General features: G+C 40.9%; 1 protein-coding gene across 1 annotated transcript in view; it reads right to left on the bottom strand.

The window, feature by feature from the left end:
• XPR1 (xenotropic and polytropic retrovirus receptor 1) overlaps positions 1-17,375 on the bottom strand; it is a 191,716-nt gene extending 174,341 nt beyond the window's left edge. The window contains exons 1-2 of the mRNA XM_061634258.1: positions 16,882-17,375; positions 1,691-1,742 (exon numbers count right to left, since the gene is read on the bottom strand). Of these exons, the coding sequence (XP_061490242.1) occupies positions 1,691-1,742; positions 16,882-16,950 (121 nt within the window). The 5' untranslated portion in view covers positions 16,951-17,375. The remainder of the gene's footprint in view (positions 1-1,690; positions 1,743-16,881) is intronic.
• Between the last annotated feature and the right edge of the window lie 5,106 nt (positions 17,376-22,481).

Genomic DNA, 22,481 nt, shown 5'->3' with positions numbered 1-22,481 from the left:
CTCGCTCACTCTCTGAATGCTGGCTTGCTTGGATCTCCTCTTCTGTGGACCAGCTGAGACAGCTCCCCCTGCTCTGCTCAGTTAGGAGTCAGGAAACAGATGTAGCTAGGATTAGTATCACTGGTCTAAGTTCTCACTAAGAATGACTTGTAAACTGAAATGTGTAAATTGAAATTTGTGACTTCTGGTCGCTACTGCTGCTGTGTAAGCGAAACAGCCACTTGAAAAGTTGTATATTTTAATAAACGTTTTAATAAGTGTGATCTGTTTTCAATCTACAGATCAAAAATTTTAAAACTCATTTTAAGAGCTATTTGTAAAATTGCTCAAGAAAAACCTTGGACCTTGGTGTGCTCAAAAAAGCAGGATCTCTTCAAGAAGGGTAGTTACTACCTAAATAACCAATATGCCTTTTTTATCTGTGATTAAAACTTTAGCTACAGTAAAAGCTTACTGCCCTAGGTCTTCTCTCTGGTCTGTGTGCAAAACTTTACATTTGCCCTTTCCAAATTTCATTCTTATCAGATTAGCTCTCCCTTTAGCAATAATGTTTAGCCTTTTCTCTAGGGCAGTGATAGGGAGCTGGTAGTCTGTCAGGTATTGTTGGGTTACAACCGCAAACATCAACTGGGCATGCTGGCTGGGACTAATGAGAGTTGAGAGCCCAATAACATCTAGCCTCACTGTCACTACTCTAGGAAGGTATATGTCTTCCAAGTTACCGGACAAGTGTGCATCCCATCATTACCATTCATGAAGACGCTGAACAGTATGAGACCCAGGATTCCTGCAATGGATACCTATTTCCAGTTCAATATCAATATCACTCATATTACTCTGCTCAATTTCTACTACCAGAGTTTTATCTTAACCAACAATTCAGCTTTTTCCTAGTATCTATAGCTCACCATGCAAGGTTTTACTGATACACCTGTTGGCACATGCCGTTTTACCATTTAGGAAGCTTTTCAACTGGCTGTCAGAATGCATTTTTTAAAAACGGTTTATCCATCTTATGTTTACCCATCTCATTTCACTACACAACAGAGCATATTGATAGCTTCAAGTCTTTGCTCGTAACACATTACATATAGTTCAGGCTACATCAAAAATATGCTTTATTACAAAGAACATATTTGGTTACGGCAATGAAGGAGGAAATTGACTTTGGGGTACCTCAAAATTATTTGGACTCAACTTACAGAAAAAATTAAGTGACTGAATTCATCCTATAAAATGTATCCTAGGCCTCACAATGATTGTAGAGTGACAGGAAGCACATTCTGGTTGTGAAGCATCTAACAGTATATAAAAGAAGCTTTCAAAAGAAAACTGGAGAAGCTTTCCTGGAATGTTTTGGCTACCATTAAGTCATCACATAAAGCTCTAGCTGCCTGCCTTTCTTCTTTGCACCTCTCTCCCCCTCCCCCTTTTTTTTCTCTTTGAGAGATATATATTGATTTTCCTTCTCCTTTGAAGTGATCTGCATTTGCTTGATGGGCAATTGAGCAACTAGAATGAATTGGATTCTGAAAAAGGAAGATAATGGAAATATTAAGATTATGGAATAACAGATGTAATAGAGCCTCGGCTTATTATGCTGCCAATCTAAGACAGCTTTGTTCAAAAAGGTGGTGGTGCCTAAGTGCTCAAATTCCAAATGCTGAGGGAAGAATTATAGCTCACTTACCTTCTATAGAAGGGGCCTGGTCCTGAGCTGCATACAGCATCTCCTTGAAAGCCTGCCCAAAACAAAAAAGGGAGGGTAGTTAAATTTGTCAGCACAAACACATTAACTCACTTTGATCAACCTGTCTAAAATAAAGTAGCACCTCAAGTTAATTTACTCCTTAAGGCTGACAAAGAAAGCCATGGAAGGTGAATTTGGTGTCATTATACTTTTTCCCCAATATCAAAGAAGACAAATACAACACATTTATCAAAAGCATATAGTACAAACAACTCTGCTAAGTTTCCAAGTTCCTCCATTTTCTAAGCACCGGTATTCAAGTAAATTGCTTAACAGATTTCCCCCATTGTACGATTAGCTGAAAGATGGAGGAAGCAGACCATCTCAGATTATATTATTATGAAACACTAATAATGTAGCTTTTGAACAGAAAGTTATTACTCAAATCAGTAAGGTAAATTATTTCCTGGAAGACATCCCCAGAGTTACAATAGAGAGATTAATTCCATCCATGATTTACAAGCCAACTGTTTTGCAATCTTGATTTTCAAAGCTCAGTTATTTGGTTAAAGTACAGACTTTCTAGTTACAACACATGTTGTTTTGCAACGCTAAGTGCCAAATGTTGTACTATTAGAAGGTTCAATACAACTGTCTGCATCAACAAGCACATGCTATCACACTCTTGACTCAAGTATTGCTCTGGTCAGCAACTAGCTTCGTAGTGCAAGTTGGAGATGAAAACCCAAACCCCTGCTCATCCTCCCAGATAGTATCCAGACAGGTCCAGCGTCACAGCAACTGCTCCTTTGCTTTAACAAGAGCAACTGAGACGCCAAGCAGAAGCCCTTGTGAAGCCAAAAATCAACTAAGTGATAATCACTCAACTATTCCCAATAATGATGTCTAAACATGGACAGCTTCCAAGACTGCTATTTTAATGAAGATCAGACTTCCACTAACTGCAGCTCTCTCTATATATAAAAACACTGCCTACATGGCATTAATTTAAATCAGTTGAACAAGAGGTTTTTCTGAAAGGGTAAGTTCAGCAGCATTAGACATATTAGGGATGCACAAGAACATTGTTGCCCCATCTAGCAGCTCCCTCAAACAATGAAACCCCTGGTGGCAGTCAACAAGCCACTGAAAGGGACACATTGTGTTTACGCTGACCAGCCGCCTTGGGTTTCAAGCATGAAAAGGAAGACGGGGTATAAATGTAATAAATTAATTAAATAAATAAATAAATAAAGAGGGCTCTTCTCTTGGCTAGCCAGCAAAACCAGAACAACGGGACATTCTGCCCAAGGATAGACAAGAATGCTCCATCTCTCCAGGGCCAGACATCCATGTCTATAATTGGATGAAAAGAAGAAGCCTCCTCTTAGTCTGCACTGAAACTCTGCATGCTGTCATTGGAGGGGCATCTCTCCACTGCCAGCAAATATTTCTATGTTGACCAAGATGCAGGGCCTTCCGGTGTTCCCTGGCCAGCACAGAATTGTATGCACTAACCCATGAGGGACAGATCACTCCACCTCCCAAGACTTCCGAAATAAAATACTGTTTCAGATTTATGGAAGCCACACTACATAATGCAACATAGCAGCAGCCTGGGAAGGTGCCTCTCAAGCCTTTCTTTCTCCAGAGCAGCAGCTATCCTAAGAGCAGGACAGCCTCCATGTCTTGGGAGAGCTTTCTTTTGCAGCTTCGCAAAGGAGTTGCACCTTCTGCTTCATGCTAAGTAGCAGAAGAGTAAGACAAGAGTACGTGTGAGCCCAACTGAGACTCAGGGACCTGTGTCCATGTCAATTTGAGTTGCGCTCTAAACAAATACCTCTGTATGAATCTTAGTTGAGCACCCTGGCTGAATGCTTGCAGCATCCGTAGTTACAACTGACAAGTTAGTGGTAGTCAATAAAACATTTTCTACAATAACTTGTATTTTGGACAGGTGCACTGACTGAAGTCATTGACCAGAGCTTGCACCATCCAGTTTCTGAATAACTGTAAGACATCAATTTTTTCTTGCTGAAATTTTAATGCATTAACATTTCACCAAATGCTCCCCAGGATGCAACAACTGTATCCAAGGAAAGCACATCCTGTGCATGCTTAGGACTCAACAAGCTTGGGGTGTGGCTTTTCCAAGGAACATTATACCAAATTGAGATGCACAAGGCTCCTGAACACCTCAACAGCCTTTTAAGTAGAAACCTTATCCCAATCTGTGTCTGTGTTGGAAATGCTTTTTAAGATGTTTTCAAAAGATGTTTTTAGTATTTTGTTCCTTGTTTGCTGCCTTGGGCTCCTTCTGGGAGGAAGGGCGAGACAGGTATTTAATAAATAATAATAGTAATAATAATAAGAAAAAGTAGAGCAGATGAGCATGGCTTGAGGAAAAACAGTCTTGTGGATTATATTAGGATGACTTTCAAGTCTAATCAGGCCTGCAGGCCACAGGTTCCCCACTGTTGCTGTAGAGCGCTGGAAAGTTCTGATGCAAACTGAAAGATACCCAATGCAAATTACTCACAAATTACCTTAGTTACCAGAGAGCCACTCGCCAATAGGAACAACCCAACTGATCTCCTTTAATATTAATTGCTAACCTGCTATGAAGAATTAGGACAGTGGTCCACAAATTGTGACTGGGGTTGATATTATTTATTCAATAATTTCCCACTTGCCATTATAAGTCTAATCCACCACTATACTGGCTGAGATCAGTTAAGGGTTCAGTGGCTGTGGCACTTATATACAGAAGAAAAGTACCACTATACTTTTTCTCTCAATTACAGATGCTCTGCACATTTTCTGCTGCCAGTTCTTTTCATGAAAGTTTAGGCTACAACCTCACAAGCCTGGTGAATTCAGTATGACTTACTTTTGAGCAAACATGCATAGAATCATGCTATTCCAGAAGAGGCAAGGAACTCAAGTGAATATAAGCCTCTCCACAATGGATTTAATCAGTTCAGCAATCATTCATATGCAAGATTCAGAGAAGTGTTAGAAGAACACCAACTACAACACAATCTACAAGCCACCTGCTACTTTCTGGTTACATCCACTCTGTGCCAAACACAAAGAGAATACACTCAACCTCACTGGCACATAGCTTCTAACAACAGCATACAGTAATATCTCAGGTAACCAATCCTCCAGGAACCAGCCTTCCTTTAAAGTGAAACTGACCACGAACCTTCAAGCCTGTACCTTTGCTTTAAGCTGAAATGGACAAGCCTATGTCTTTGCTGGACATTCAAATCCTTCTGCCTCTATCCAACATATCCACACATCCACTCCTGTGAAATCATTTTTGCAGTTACTTCCTGGGACATTTGAGCAAGGCACAAGCCTGACACTTTTAATTCCATCATAAATCCCTAGCCAGTGCACCCAAACTTAAATTCTACAAGTTACTTTCCTAGAGTTAGCTCTACAATGAGTGCAATTTTCATTACAAAATTGTTGTTCACAAATCCACATGAACTCTTTTAAATCCCCTTAATCAACTTTGAAGGTACCTACCATAAAAGCCCCTAGACCAGTTTGTCTGCTATTTGGCAAGGTTTCTTATCTAGGGGGACCTCTCTCATGTATGCTATTTTCATACAAGTTGCCCACAGAACAGGAGAAACCAAGGGTCATTTTTTTTAACCACCTCAAAAATATAAAGGTTGCCTTTGCAGAAAAACTACAGCAGCTACCCTTCTAAAACTCAGCAGAATTCATTTTCTAAGAGGTTAAACAAAACTTCACAGTTTATTAGAGATGAAATTTTGAAGTCATGGAAAAATACTTTTTCCAATTTGGGGGGACAGAAATTTTAGAAAATATGCAATCCTTTTTTTAGCACCCTTTACAGATCAAACATCACTTTGCTACTTTAGAAACATAAGGCGTATTAATGTATAACTTGCTTTGCCCACATTAGAAGTACAATTTATACAATAATTACAAGTTGAATTTACTTTTTACTTTCATTTGTTACAAACTGAGCTACAAGCTGTAAGGAACCTTACCAGTACTCCACATTGCCAAGCAGACATAAAGCACTCATTTCCATAGAAAGAGCCCAGAAAAAGAGGCAGCGGGGGAATCAAGATTCAGTGAATGCTATATGAAATTTAATTAGTCTTATTTTCTCTATAACTACCAATTTTGGCTTTTTGTGTTGCTCTATACTCTCTCTCACTCCTCTGAGGCCTAATCAAGACAACAGATCCACTAAGTATGCTAGCAAATAAAGCAGGCAATGAATCCTTCTTTCTCTGGTGACAATGGCGGTTTCCCTAGAGGTACGTATCTTCTCTTGTATTTGATAGTTGTACTCTCATCATACAACTCAGGACTTGTTTGTCCTCACTGTACAGGAACTGTAATGATCTGACACTATACATAGTCTTACTTAAAAGTCTTTGTTACTTGGTTTTTGAAATCATTTTCGGGAGGAATTATATGAACACTTTGTCTTAAACAATTTATTCAACAGTCTAAAAGAAAATATTTCATAATCCAAAATTTTTCTATTGGGGAGGAATAGAAAAAAACTTTCCCTAAATTCTTCAGGTTTTCCCCTCAGGTCTTCAACATCCCTGCATTTTATCCATTTCTGCCCAAAAAAATTAAAAAGTTTTTTCCTTTTTTGGAAAAAAGTACATTTTAAATGTGCCCAAGATAAAAACCCTAGACTTATTTATCTGTAATTTGGTGGGTTTTATCTACTCATGAGGGGCTACTATGCCTGCAAATTTCATCCCATTATGCCACAAGGAGAAAACGTTGCAGCCATTTTTTAAATTTCACCATAACAATGAATGAGGAAAGCACAAATCTTCGTTCTTCCAAATCAGGATTCAGACCCGAACTGTATTGAGCAGCCTGTCTGTTTTCTGAAGTGCTGAACAGGCATCCAAACAGAATCTTGTGGTTGGTGCACATCCCTACTGTTACCTGAAGTTTACAGTTTTGCAAAGTAGATACAAATGGCCAATATTTTTTGTGTTAAAGGGTGATGAAGATGTGAAAGCACAAACTTCTCCCTCTCAAAAGTTTAGCAAATGAACCACACAAAATCTTTCATCTAAAGTGGCGCTTTGTGCCTTATTACACCCAAGTCACTGTTTGCTGGACTACATGTCAACTGCTTCTCAGCTAACATTTATTTCAAGGATAATGCAGCATTACACAAGGAATTTACATCAGGGATCCACTGCTTAATTTCTTCACTAGCAGACGTGCTATTCCCAACGCTCCACGCCTTAACACCTCTGTGCCATGCCTTACTTTATGAAGTTAGACAAAGCTCAGGAGAAATAAAAGTAGAAGAACAGGAGAGCTGGAATTGCTGTCCACAGCGTAACAATTTTTTTTATTTAGCACTGTTAGTTTCACACCTTGTAATAGTAATTCACACTATTAACTAACACTAACACTGCATTTGCACCACTCATCCTGAGAAATGCACTGACCTGACATGTTCTAAAAAGCATATTTCATGTTATTTGCTTAAAATTGTGGGATTGGATAGGTTTCCTTAGTTATTGCTATGTAATATGGAGAATATGTCATAGCCACAGAGCCTATAGTATTATTATTATTTTACAATAAAGAATCTAGCTTTTATTTATAATTGGAGAAGATCTGGAAACATTGGGTGGTATTCATCTAACTTTCTACAAAAGCATTAGTGTTAGCACTAGCACAATGGGGTTTTCTTCTCCTTCAACCACACACACCCCACACCATCTTTAAGTCTGTACTGGGAGATTGGAGGAAACCCCAGAACAGATTGGGGGGGGGTACAGAGGCAGGATATATTTCCATCATGCAAGGAGAAATCCTTGCACTGACAGAATGATTGTCTCAGCCCTATGTTGAATACAACCCATTGGTATTATCTCATATAGGAGTAGAAAATGGGGCTCAAAGAGAGAGGATGCTAACTGGAATTACAATAGTCAAGAAACAGGACCACCTGCAGTCACTATTGTCACTTCATATTTCCCCACCCACTACCCTCTACTCCACATTCCTCTACCCCAATGCAATTATTGACAAAATTTGTGAAAAATATCAACTCTAGAAGCTATAAACACTATGCAAACACATTAAACTTCATTAATACAATCCCAGAACTGCATTATGAGTCTTTAAATAAAATGTGAATGGCGAATGGCAAAGCTGTTTGACATTTCATTATCCATAGGAGTACAAAGCTGACAGAGTTAGATTGCAGTGCATGGAAAAAAGAGAGAGATGATCAGCATATGTCTCAAAATTGGGTAGAAGGAGAGATGGAAAGAACACTTTCCTTTTAAAAGGAGAGAACAAAGAAAGTGCCAGAATGCAGCCTAAAACACTGGATCCATTAGCTCATCATCTCGTCTTAGGACCTCAGCAAACTAATGCTAACCAATGAACCAGAAAGCAAATAGGGCTGGATTCACATGCACAGAGGATGGCCTGTGAATTCTACCGAGTTTCAACAAGCTTTGCAAACTGACCCAAGTTTGGAGGAATGTCAAAAGTTGGCTAGTAATGGCCCAAAGACCTTGTCAAAAATGGGGACGCTTTAGTTCTATTGGAAAAATGAACTGCTGTACAGCGGGTTCATTCCCCAAGGCAACTCGGTGGACTGAGTCCCAACATGGCAATTGGTTGTACCTCAAACCTATCAAACCTCTGTGTTGCAATTGGCTCATGAGTCCATCTTCAGAACCCACATCGGAGTTAAAAGGACTTTCACTCAAATCACCAAGTGCTTTTATGGGCCTTTAGTGGCTAAAGCCATATGTGAGTTCTGTGGGACCTGTGGTGTGTGCCAGAGGGTTGGGAGTCCTTGAGATCATCATAAAGCATCCCTGCAAGTGTCTCAGATTGTGACAGAGCCTTTTGAGAAAGTGGCTATGGACACTGTAGATCCTCTTCCAGCTACCAGGTCAGGTAAGCAGTTTATTCTAACGTGTGTGTACTATGCTACTGATAATGGGGAAGCTATCCCATTGTCCAGCATTACTGCTACAAGCACAGCTGAGACTTTGGTCAGAATTTTTTCCCAGCTGGAATTCTCAAAGAAATTGCTCTCTGATCAAGGCTCAGGGTTTGTGGCCAAGCTGATCAAGAAACACTGGGAGGTACAGCCAGTCATCAGACAAACTGCAGACATCCTAAACCAACCAGCCAAGACGACCTTGGCACAGATGTTGAAATCCCCCAGAACCAAAAGCTGGGGGATGGGGTTCCAAACACGAGGCACTAGAATTGAGAGTAGACTGGGGTAGCCAATGCGGTGCCCTCCAGAAGTCATGGACTACTACTTCTATCATCTCTGGCCACTGGCAATGCTGGCTGTGGGAATTTAAAACAATCACAAATACAAGTTACTAGCCCACTACAAAAAAATGAATAGAGGCAAAACCTTATGTCATATAACAGATCTGGACATTTCAACTTTAACACTAACAGACATGCATTAAGAATTATTATTATTAGTAGTAGTAGTAGTAGTAGTATCTTTATTTATACCCCACCATTTTTCCAAAAACTGGAACTCATGGCGGCTTCCAGATAAAAAATACATATAATTAAAAACATATAAAATCTACATTAAAATAAGATTAAACTACTTCCAATATTAAAACCATACACACATATAGCTAAAACAGTTCAGACTTGTTTAAAAATGATATAATAGACATTAGCAACGCAGCACCCTTCACGCCCTATCCTTAGCTTTCAATGCCAAAGGCTTGTTGGAATAGGAAGGTCTTTGCTTGTCGGCGGAAGGACTGCAAAGAGGGGATCATTCTTACCTCCCTAGGAAGGGAATTCCAAAGCCTAGGGACAGCAACCGAGAAGGCCCTATCTCGCGTCCCCACTAGTCGTACTTGGGAAGATGTGGGTATTGAGAGAAGGGCCTCTCCTGAGGATCTCAGGGCCTGGGCAGGCTCATACAGGGAGATACGGTCTGATAAATAGCCTGGACCTAAGCCGTATAGGGCTTTATAGGTCATCACCAGCACTTTGAATTGTGTCTGGAAACAGACTGGCAACCAGTGGAGCTTTTTTAACAGGGGGGTAGTACGGTCCCTGTAACCAGCCCCAGTTAGCATTCTGGCTGCAGCACGTTGTACCAACTGAAGTTTCCAAACAGTCTTCAGAGGCAGCCCCACGTAGAGCGTGTTACAGTAATCTAAACGGGATGTAACTAAGGCATGTGTCACCGTGGCCAGATCAGACAGCTCAAGGAACGGGCGCAGTTGGCGCACTAATCTTAATTGTGCAAAAGCACTCCTGGCCACTGCAGAAACCTGGGCCTCCAAATTTAACGCTGAGTCCAGGAGCACACCCAAACTGCAAACCTGTGTCTTCAGGGGGAGTGTAACCCCATCCAGCACAGGCTGTATCCCTATTCCCTGATTCGCCTTATGACTGACCAGGAGCACCTCTGTCTTGTCTGGATTAAGCTTCAATTTGTTCACCCTCATCCAGTCCACTACTGACGCCAGACACTGGTTTAAAACTGAGACAGCTTCCTCGGAATTAGGTGGAAAGGAGACATAGAGTTGGGTGTCATCAGCATACTGATGGAACCCAACCCCACACCCCCGGACAACCTCTCCCAGCGGTTTCATGTAGATGTTAAATAACATAGGGGATAAAACTGAGCCCTGAGGGACCCCACAGGCCAATGGCCAAGGGGTCAAACAGGAATCCCCCAGCACCACTTTCTGGGTTCGTCCCTCCAGGAATGAATGGAGCCACTGCAAAACAGTGCCCCCAAGTCCCATCCCAGCAAGGCGGCCCAGAAGAATACCATGGTCAATGGTATCAAAAGCTGCTGAGAGGTCCAGCAGAACCAACAGGGACACACTCCCCCTGTTCAGTTCTCTGCGTAGGTCGTCCACCAAGGCGACCAAAGCCGTCTCCGTCCCATAACCAGGCCTGAAACCAGATTGAAATGGATCCAGATAATCTGTTTCATCCAAGAATCCCTGGAGCTGGGGGGCCACCACATGCTCTATTACCTTACCCAAAAATGGAATATTGGACACTGGCCGGTAATTATCCATTATGGAGGGGTCCAGGGAGGGTTTTTTTAACAAAGGCCTTACAACTGCCTCCTTTAGGCAACCTGGAACTCTGCCTTGGTGTAATTATATGCCTTGAAGCTACAAACAAGATAGCTATAACACAGATGAAGAATTCAAGCTGAATCTCACTATACAGCAGTAAATAACCAACATTTGTATAGCACTTTAGAACATCCAGAACACTTTACATCAACAATATTTGCAACAACAACCTTATAAAGCAGGGTTGGCATTATTCTCCATGTTGCAGAGCAGAGACTAAGCAGATTGAGATTTCCAAAAGCCTCTAGTAAGTTCACGGCAGAAGCAAAGTCCAAACCCAGGACTTACCAATTCATAGCTTAGTCTTCTCACCACTATGCTAGACAAGCTCTCACAGTAGAAACCTTATGGCACATCAGTGTTGATGACAGAAGTCCTCACCAACAGCAGCAGCATTATATTAAAATGTTATTCAACAGAGCTTTTTCAAATTATATTGACTTTTAGAACCAAGCCATCCCCCATGTGTTGTTGCAGTGGGCTACTTTACAGTTAAAAGTGCTTGCATCCTCTCAAGTGCATTCTCCGGTATTAATCATGATCATATTAAACTGTGCTGGAGGTATTCAGGGCTTCTGCTCAGGTCAGAGTGGGCATCACAATTCTGCATAAGCACAGAAAAATATGCAACTTGATACTGGACACAAGCAGCTTCCTCAAAGCTTTAATGTTGAAATCAGCACCTTTGTTGCTTTTATGATTGTGATATGTTTGAAGCATTTATGTGCAATGCCTGGTGATGTCTCAGTAGCCTGGGGGCGGTCACTGGCTTGCCTGTGTAAGTAGTTATCACTTCTATGCCCAGACATAGCTCCTTCTTCCTTACCCTGACTATTGAAAACACAATTATGCAAAAATCAGAGAGCCAAATTTTGCTTAATGTACACAAGTCAAAGAAAACAACTTTCCTTAGAACAGCAACTGGGTTACTTAAGCTACTTTTATCATAATGAATGGGAATGTAAGCAAGTTGCACTAGTAGGTTTTTTTAGCTCTTCCTTTGTGCAAGTTGATCAGGGCTCCCATGGACAGTCCTCCCCTCCTAACAATCCTGTGAGGTAAGTTAAGCAGAGTATGTGCTACCAGACCAAGTTTATCCTTGATCCTTTGTGTTGAATAGGGATTTGGACCTAGGTCTTGCTGCCATGTTTCATTCACAAAGTATAACAAACCCTTTTAGGAGGAGCTATGGTTTATGCACTTTAAGAGGCATGCCAAATATTAATGTTTAGTTTCTTCTTTCTTTCACGGCCGTTTGATGTAAATAAGCTTCTAATCTTGGACAGGTATGTCATAATAGAAATAGTAAGACAGTTTATAGCTTTATTTTTTTCTGCTATAGCAAGGACACCTGAGTTTTGCTTAAGCTGCAAAATAAGTGAGTACGATACAAATAATTTCATAATTTGCCTTAAAGATACTTTCAAAATTAACGTCCACAAAAAATTCTAGAGCAGGGTCACAACTGGCAATTCCTAGGCTGAGCTCAGTTTCCTGAAAGCTGTCCCCCCTACACACCCTCTACAAACCTGCCAGTCTGGACAGGCAAAAGACATTGACGTTTATGGCAGCTATGGTAATAGCCTGCTAGAAGTCATTTTAGGATATAAAGTTTTTCACACCCTTCATTCAAAAAAAAAGTTCTAGAGAAATACATACATGTAGAATTCATTCTAATAGTGGCACTGTTATGAATATGCCAAGTATTTTTATTCTCAAGACTGAAGTAGCAATATTCTTCATCCACATTTTTCATCCCTTCCTTTTTAGGAGGAGCTGCAGCAAAACTACACTGAGGCTCAGTGCCTACTGAACCGAATACAGTTCCAAGCTGTTGCACGCAGAGAACTGACAGTGGTGCTGAAAAACTGCTTATGCATTAAGCAAACACAAACTGGGTCTTTTAGACCATCTAAAACACCATTTAAAATAGAGAACGATTATTCTCACAGCCCTTGAGTTGCCTTTGATACTTACAGAGACTACATAAAATAAGAATGTCCATCACCCTTGTTTACTTCTAGGAGAAACTCCAATTTGTACATTTTCCAGCTCATTATTTCAGGCATCTAAAATAGAGATGTTACATCCAAAGCTTCAGAGCTGTCAATAAAACTTGCCTTTCCTCAAACTCCAATTGCAGTGAAAAGTGCAGGCTGATTCAGAGAGTCCATATATAAAAGCTCATCGGGGTGTGTGTGTGTGAGGCTTCCCCTCCTCACAGCAAACACGATACAAGAACAGATAAAGAAAGACATAACTAAATACTGACATGTGGACTTCCCAGGAGGATCCCTCCGCCTGTGCTGCCTCTGAGACGGGCTCCCGTCTTGGATGAAACTTATCCAGTTTTAAATTCAGTCAGAAGGGTTTTTTCTGACTGGGGATGATTTCTTTCGGATAAGGAAGAAGCGTGAGATCTGCCACATAGTTTTGTTTTGATTGTTGGAGCCTGGAATTCGTCAGAATTGTCTGTCTTCCAGCAGTTCAGACAGAGCGAGGATTTTATGCTAGCTCAGCTGGATAAGTGACCCGTTTTTTTTTAACGGACTAGCAGGCAAACCTCCTATCTACATTTATCATTTTCTTATCTATATAGCTAAAGAGATTTGTCAAAGTAACAGCAATTAAGATAACCTAGATGAGGTAAGACTTTCCTTCTTTATTTACGGAACTAAGGGGGAAGAAAATATAAATAGCTTATCTTTTTTTTTTTTTTATTGCAAAAAGCTGACATGGAAAATTGCGTTTTAAAGATTACAACGGATGAGAGCTTTCTGATTGGGAGAGATAAGAAATCTTTTTGATTTACAAGACTTGTGTAATATATATAAGGGACTATTTTTTCTGATCTACTTTTTTGTTGTTGTTGTTGACGAATCTGCTCATTCTCTCTGCTACTAGTTATTTGAACGCTGTGAACTAAAAGCTGTTTTTGCACTTCTGGACATTTAAGAGATAAGGACTGTCTAGCGTGTGACGTTAGTTGGTTGGAAAGATTAACTCCTTTGTAACTGGATAAAGAAATAAACTGCTCTTTGCTTGGGACATTGAAAATTGAAGGAGTTTTGTTCTTTTGGTTTTAAGAATGGCAATTAAGAAGATCATGGATGTACAAGAAGGGACTTTATTTCTAGACATGCTTCAGAAAATAATGGATGGGATTAACTCAATAAAACAAGAACTGAGAAATAATAGACAAGCGTGGAGAACTGAATTTCATGAAATGAGACAGGAGCTGAAAGAAACTCAGGATTCTATGAGAAAGGAGAATAAAGATAGATCTGGAAAACAAAAAAAGGATGAAAGAGAAATTAAAGGCAAGGTTCAATCTATGGAGATTGGCTTAAATATGGACATGAAAAAAGATTTGGATTTCCTGGTTGTGACGGATCCTGGAGATAAATATTACAGTTTGGAATACAGCACTGTCTCTGAAGGAATTGAAGAGATTGGAGATAAAGATATTATCGGTTCAAAAAAATTCCTGGACTGGAAGGATTTGATGGAACTTGAAATGGAGAAAGTTAATAGAATTAATCCCTGTTTTGTGTCAATGGAAAAACCTTCAAGAAATGTACTAGTGTATCATGTGGAAAAGAGGAACAGAGATGCGGCTTTGAAACAATACTTCAGTGTTACGTTTGGATTTGATGGTAAGAAAATATCTGTGATGGAGGAAATTCCTATCAGACTTTTATTATATGACTATGACAGCAAGATTTTTGGGTGCGTAAAGATGGAAGATGGACCCAATATGGATAATGACAGAAGAGCGATTTGAAACTACTGGACTCAGCAGATTTGATGAGTTGGATTAATTGACATGTTTATTTAGAAAAAAAAATTGATTGACATATATCTCAAGGATTGGAAACTTCTCTTTGACTTTTTGTGGAAGATTAAAATGATATGATGTTAATGAGATTTGAAACCAACTAAGATAACTGCTGGAGGAAGGTGATTTTATAATCTATTAAGAGATAGGTCTGTTATATATTATAGATTTATAGTTGAATTATAGTGTTTTGAAATTACTGGATTTAGTAGATTTGATGAGCTGGATTAATTGGCATGTTTATTTAGAAAAAAAATGATTGATATATATCTCAAGGATTGGAAACTTCTCTTTGACTTTTTGTGGAATATTAAAATGATATGATGTTAATGAGATTTGAAACCAACTAAGATAACCGCTGGAGGAAGGTGATTTTATAATCTATTAAGAGATAGGTTTGTTATATATTATTGATTTATAGCTGAACTATGACAAATCGGAAGTCAATATTTTTTATATATATGTATTTTTTTTGTATTGTATTAGTTATTGATTTGTGTTGTTTTCTTTTTGTATTATTTTGGTTTTGAAAATTAGAATAAAAATTAATTGAAAAAAAAATAACTAAATACTGACATGTGGCCCTTACCATATAAGCCCAAAGCTGTTACACCTGACTTATATACTTAATTTTCGATAGCTTTTAATACATCTAGAGAACACAAAAGAGATATGTGTGCTTAAGACATATATAGAACATAGTTTCTAAATGGACAATATTTTCATCAAACCAATAACTCCCATAAAATACTTGAGTATTTCTTATATAGACTTATGAGCCCAATTCAAATATAATCAACAATGAAAACTGTAGATAGAAATGCTCAGAAATGGTATTACCCAAATCCTAGAGAACTGCCTAATCCTAATCCAAATGGTAGGGGATTCTAGATGTATGCTTGGCTTGCACAAGCAATTACCTTTTGGAGAAAATCCTTGCTAGAGATATAAACGCAAAAGTGATATATTAAAGAAGGTCTGAAAGGATAAAGCACAATGAATAATCAAAACTGCAACAGAAGGTGTAGTCAGAAGGTAGATGAAGTGTTTGATGAAAACTTTAGAAATTAAGGCCAAATCAAACCCCAAAGAAATACCAAAGAGTAGAGATGAAAAGGCTGAGAAAACAGGGAAGAGGTTTTATTTTTAGGCAAGCCTTCACTTCTCCAGTTTGATGCTCAAGCTATGGGTCAGGCAAGCTGTCTCCATTACTACTTCCAGAAATCACCACACCCACAAAGACAGTTCACACCCAGATCCTCACACAATGCCCTCAAGTCCAAGATTACCAAATCCTCAAAACTCAGAAGGTAGTAACCAGGTTTTTGGTATACAGCAACTCAACACCTAATCAAGGACAGTTATAAACAATTAATACAAAAAATTCCAAGCGTCAATTTTGGAGGGTACTGGTAGATAACCTTTACAATTCTCTCTCTTCACTCCCACCCCCCACCCCATGTTCTTTGGCCACACTGATATCCCAATAGAGGGACTTTGTATCCATTAAACTATAACTGTTTTCATGATGTTTTAAAGGGTTTTTAGTGCTTTTGTTTGCCGCCCTATGAGACTGCTTTACTTCTCCTCTTCCCTACTGCAAGGACACCGTCCCCTCCTCACCCTCTTTCCCAAAGTGGAGTGTCATAGGGGTAGGGGGGCATGCTCTCAGGAAATCTGTAGAAGAGGAGACTAAAACGAGACAGATTAGGAGGCAGAAGCCACAGACAAGACGTCCTCCATGAAGCACTGCAAATTTGGATGAATGCAAACGAAGGGAACAAGCAGAGACAACAACACAGAGCTGGGAGGAACCCAAACATATCCTAGGTGGATGTTAGCAGAATGCGGTGCAGGAAGGAGAAGATGGGTTTGCATTGAAGGTAAGTGGTATGCAGACCACCGAAGCATCTGCTGACATTATAACCATCCCACCACTTACTACATCAAAAAGGGGGGAAATTGGGAGGTTTTTTGCATCCGACCCCTCCCCCTTGAAAATAAACGCTTTTCATTCCTCTGTTCCCATTCAACCCTTACTTTTTACCATACCTGGTTCACCCTCCCACCCAGTGGCTCCACGGCCGTTCTTTTTAACCACATCTACTCCCACTGACCGGACTGAACCGAAATGCCGCTGTTCACACACACACCCACCCCTAATTCTTTCTCCTTCATTCCATCCCCCTCCTCACGAGAGCAGGTACCTCATACTGGATATATTGCTTCCTCCACTCAGGGGTGATGTGCGCAGAAAGGTGCTCGGCGAACTTCATCCTGCTGCCACCGTCGCTTTGTCCGCCCTGCCTGGCCGAGCCACTTGCCTCCTCCTTCGCCTTCACGCGGCTGCCCTGGAGCCGGCTCAGGGAAAGCAGGACCGGGCTGGGGTGCCTCCTGGCGGCGCTCCTGCTGGCGGTGGCGACAGACCGGCGGTGCCGCAGCCTCCACCGCACATGAGCCTTCTTCCCGCTTTCTTCTCCCTCCCAACACAGGCACTAGCGCGCTGCCCCTCGCCCCGTTCAGGGTCTCCTCAGCGCCGCCGCCCACTGCGGCCCCGCAGCCTCCTCTCTGCTCTTGTTGCAGTAGAGTCAGTCGCCTCCGCCGCCATTTTTCCTCTCCTCCGTCTGTTAAGCCCGCCTTCCCATACTAGCCGAACATGACGTCATCGTCCTGCTAACCACCTCCCTCCGAAAGAACCAAGGAGACGTAAGGAAGGGGGGGGACAGAGAGAAAGAAGAACGTCGCTATTAACCACGCCCACCACCACCACCCTATTCAAGCAAGAGGGGTGTGAGGAAAAGCTCTGAGGGGGCGGGATCAGCACCCTAACGTATCTACTCACATCAAGCCCCATTGGTCTGGGCTCCTCCGAAAGATTGACACGTCTTCTTGTTTGTTCTCTGCGGCAGTAAATTGAGAGCCCCTGAAAGCGCGTCGTGCGTTGCTCTTGCCCAAGATTGAAATTCGGTCTCTAGAATATTTTTTAACAACTGTCGTAGCAGCATCTTTCCAAATAAAAAGGCAGTAATTCATATACAGTTTTCATACACGGAAAATATTTTACACACAGATATCTATATATTATGTTATGTTCGTTTTTCTCTCAAAATTGTATAAAAGAAGCATATGCTATAATAAAAATATATTCACTAATAGGCAAAAAAAAAAACCTTGCAGTTTAAAAACGTTACTATAGCCAACAAATATTTCTATCAAACTTTACAAAAGCAGGAAAAAGGAATGGCTACAGTGAATGCACCAGGGGAGCAGGAGACCTGACCTCTCTTGAGATATTGTACTGCTCTACAAATTTGTCAAAATGCAAACACAATTTGGGTTGGTCTTTCATACTCTCTGGGCTATAGGTACATTCTTAAAATAGGTTTTTTGGCTATTTCACAGTCCAATCCACTTCCTGTATAGCTTTGAAGAATTTGGTAACATCTGCCTCTTAGCATTATTAGCAAAGCCAAGCTGTGAGTCTGGCTTTTAGAACACTGACAGTTGTTTCTTACTGAGCATGCCCTGCACTACCATAGAGTCCAATGTAAAATTTCTTAATAAAAACTCAGCCATGTATTTTTTTTTACAGAGCTTGGAAGATTACTTTTAAAAAGTAATAAATTACAGTTACATGGCTCAAAAAGTAGTAATTACCGTTACAATTACAATTGCTCTGAAAGTAACTGATTACTTTGCCTTTCCTCCAAAGTAATCACTACAATTACATTTCAGTTGCTTTAAAAAAACGCCTGCAAGGTGCTGGCCTTGGCTGCTGCACATCTAAGTAGCCTAAAACAACATTAAAAATAAACACACACATACAGAGGTAGTAGAATAATTATTTTTATTCATAAGATAGCAATGGTGGTCTCTCCGCTGGTAAGGGTGGTGGGGAGGGAGACTGAGGCCACTATTCAGATCTTTGCACATCAAACAAAGTGCAACCCCCCCACTCAGCCAGCCAGCATAATCTCTCTCACTTAACCACCTCCCAGACTCTGCCCTGCTACCAACTAAAGGACACTCACACAAGCAAACATTTTCCCCTGAGATGCAAAAAAGTTAAAATACTGCATATGCAGCACAGTAGCCAGAGAGGGTGGTGGAGGCCACTTTGTGTGCCAGGTGCAAACACAATATTCACACACACACACACGTTGTCATCTTTCACCTCCACAGTTCTTTATTTCCATTCTACTGCTGCCTCCTTCTCCTCCTTTATCCATGTTCTTGACCTCTGGTTCCTTTTCCCCTCCACTCCATTCTTCACCACCACTATCAGTTTTTTTAAATAATTGTTGTCTCCACTCTACCCCATCTCACTCTCTGCCTCCTCCCTCGTTGCCTCCTGCCCATCCACAGAGCATGAAGAAAGAGCGACACTGCACAGAAGCCCAGTTTGAGGCACATGATTTCCATCTACAAATCATAGGAGCAGAAGACTTCCCCTGCTGTCCCCCAAGTAATGCCCAAAAGTAATTCTGGAAACGTTACAATTACTCCACAAAAGTAGTAAAATTACTCCTAGTTCTATTACAATCAAAATGTAAAGGAATTACCCACTCGTTACTGAAAAAAGTAATGAATTACCAGTAATTCATTACTTGTGACTAGTTACTTCCAAGCTCTGATTTTTTAAATGTTTAAACTGCAGAAGGTGACAGTCAGAGTATGGGGCAAGGTCAGTAATAGGACTACAAGTACTCTGTGAACATGGCTGATTTTAAATTAATTTCAACAAATTATGAGATCACAGACAGAAAAGGTCCAACATGGGTCTAGATTTTTCCTCTTGTTTTACACTTTGAACTCACAGTTCTCTCTGACTGTTTTGTGTATCACCATGAAAACTTGTTGTTAAGCAAGCGTTGTTAAGCAGCCATTTCTGAGTTCAGGACTATAAATTTTGTACGGTTTTGTTTTGAAATCAGCTTATGGGAAGCAGCACAATGGCATGGGTGTATTTTCAATTTAACATTACGGAATGCAGAAAATCCTTGCTTGTTATAGTATACAGCCACTTTTGTGACTGTATAATTAACAATTTTGTTCCCTCTACAACACTCCCAAAATTAAATATCTATATGGATTCCCACAGTTGACCAAGCCACTCTGCTACCCTTGACGTTTTTGGCATATTTGAAAAAAAAAAGGCCAACTGTGTCCATTCCTTAGGCCGGTAAGGGAAAGATGCATGCAGTGCAATCCTAGGAAGCAAGGATTATTTCCAGAGCCGGCTCCAGGAATGCAGGGGCCCTTGGGCATCAGCCTGCCCCAGGCCCCTCCGCTCCCCTTCCGCGATCCGTGGCACGAGCTGCGCTGCGGATCACAAGACAAGAGCTTCCGAGCCACCCGCCGCCACCCCTGCCTCCCGCCACCATCCCCCCCCACCATCCCCCCGCTTCACCTACCTTTCTCTGCTGTTCTTTGCAGCTGTGCACACTGCGCACGCAGGGTTCCCTTCAATCAAGATGGCGGCCGAGGTTTCCATAAGGGACTGAAGCCTCTGCCACCATCTTGATTGATGGCACGCAGCGCAAACCTATACTCTGGACAAGAGGCGACTCTAAGGACAGAATATGGAGAAACCGTTGGTTCCCCATCGGAAAGAGTGTGAAACAGGGGTGTATTTTATCACCCTATTTGTTTAATCTGTACGCAAAACATATCATACAGAAAGCGGGATTGGACCAAGATGAAGTGTGATAATTGGAGAGAGAAATATCAATAATTTAAAATATGCAGACGATACCACACTGCTAGCAGAAACCAGTAATGATTTGAAACAAATGTGGATGAAAGTTAAAGAGGAAAGCACAAAAGCAGGACTACAGCTGAACGTCAAGAAAACTGAAGTAATGACAACAGAAGAGTTATGTAACTTTGAAGTTAACAATGAGGACATTGAACTTGTCAAGGATTATCAGTACCTTGGCAAAGTCATTAACCAAAATGGAGACAATAGTCAAGAAATCAGAAGAAGGCTAGGACTGGGGAGGGCAGCTGTGAGAGGACTATAAAAGGTCCTCAAATGCAAAGATGTATCACTGAACATTAAAGTCAGGATCATTCAGACCATGGTATTCCCAATTTCTGTGTATGGATGTGAAAGTTGGAAGTGAAAAAAGTGGATAAAAGAAAAATCAACTCATTTAAAATGTGGTGTTGAAGGAGAGCTTTGCACATACCATGGACTGCGAAAAAGACAAATAATTGGGTGTTAGAACAAATTAAACCAGAACTACCATTAGAAGCTAAAATGATGAAACTGAGGTTATCATACTTTGGACACAATGAGAAGAAATAATTCACTAGAAAAGACAATAATGCTGGGAAAAACAGAAAGGAGTAGAAAAAGAGGAAGGCCAAACAAGAAATGGATTGATTCCATAAAGGAAGCCACAGACCTGAACTTACAAGATATGAACAGGGTGGTTTATAAGAGATGCTATTGGAGGTCACTGATTCATAGGGTCACCATAAGTCGTATTCAGCTTGAAGGCACATAACACCAACAATATATTATTTATTAGATTTATACCCAGCCTTTCCTCTGAGCAGGAGCCCAGGGCGGCAAACAAAAACAGTAAAAACACTTTAAAACATCACCAAAAAATACTTTAAAATATATTAAAACAAAACATTCTTAAAAACATATTAAAACAAAACATCTTTAAAAACATTTTTTTAAAAGCTTTAAAAACATATTAAAAAGCAATTCCATCACAGATGCAAAATGGGATAAGGTCTCTACTTATAAGGCTTGTTGAAAGAGGAAGGTCTTCAGTAAGTGCAGAAAATATAACAGAGATGGCGCCTGTCTATTATTTAAGGGAGAAAATTCCAAAGGTGCCACTATACTAAAGGTCCGTTTCCTATGTTGTGCAGACCGGACTTCCTGATAATATGGTATCTGCAGGAGGCCCTCACCTGCAGAGTGCAGAGATCGACTGGGTATATAAAGGGTAAGATGGTCTTTCAGGAATCCCAGTCCCAAGTGGTATAGGGCTTTGTACACCAAAACCAGAACCTTGAACTTAGCCCAGTAGCTAATAGGTAGCCAGTGCAATTTTGTCAGCAGTGGGGTTACATGTTGGTGATACCCTGCCCCAGTGAGCAGTCTCGCCACTGCATTTTGCACCAGCTACAGCTTCCAGACCAACCTCAAGGACAGCCCCACATAGACTGCCTTACAGTAATCCAGCCTGAAGGTTACCAGTGCATGGAGAACAGTAGTCAGGCTATCCAAGTCCAGAAATGGCCACAGCTGTCTTACCAGCTGAAGTTGATAAAAGTCACTCCTAGCCACTGAGCTCACCTGGACCCCTAGCAACAAAGATGGATCCAGGAGCACCCCCAGACTATGGACCTGCTCTTTTAAAGGGAGAACAACTCCATCCAAAGCAGGAAACTGACCAGTTATTCAAGCCATAAGTCTTGTCCTGCCCGAAGTTGAGAGTCAGACTCAGACTTCACAGTGGTGTTTTCACTTTGTATTCAAGTAATAGACAGCTGCAGTGCAGAGCACCTCATGAAACTAGCTACTCTTTCTAGGAGCCTCTCTCTAGCAGTAGCTAAGCATGACTTTGCAACTCCAACACATTGACTCAGCAACTGATATCACCCCCACCCCACCAAGTCTGCTTAAGTAGGTTGGGAGCGCACACGCAAATGGAGACTCCTCCTCAGCTGGGTCTGTTAATTTCCCACCTCAAGCGTCTTTGAGTGCTGGTTGAAGGTGCAGCCTCTGCCCGTCTCCTGCCTTCCCCCCCAATGGAGGGGGGCTGTTAACAGTCAGTTCAGG

The sequence above is a fragment of the Rhineura floridana genome, chromosome 6 (assembly GCF_030035675.1).
Source record: "Rhineura floridana isolate rRhiFlo1 chromosome 6, rRhiFlo1.hap2, whole genome shotgun sequence".
NCBI classification, from domain to species: domain Eukaryota; kingdom Metazoa; phylum Chordata; class Lepidosauria; order Squamata; family Rhineuridae; genus Rhineura; species Rhineura floridana.
This window is presented reverse-complemented; position numbering and strand designations above follow the sequence as displayed.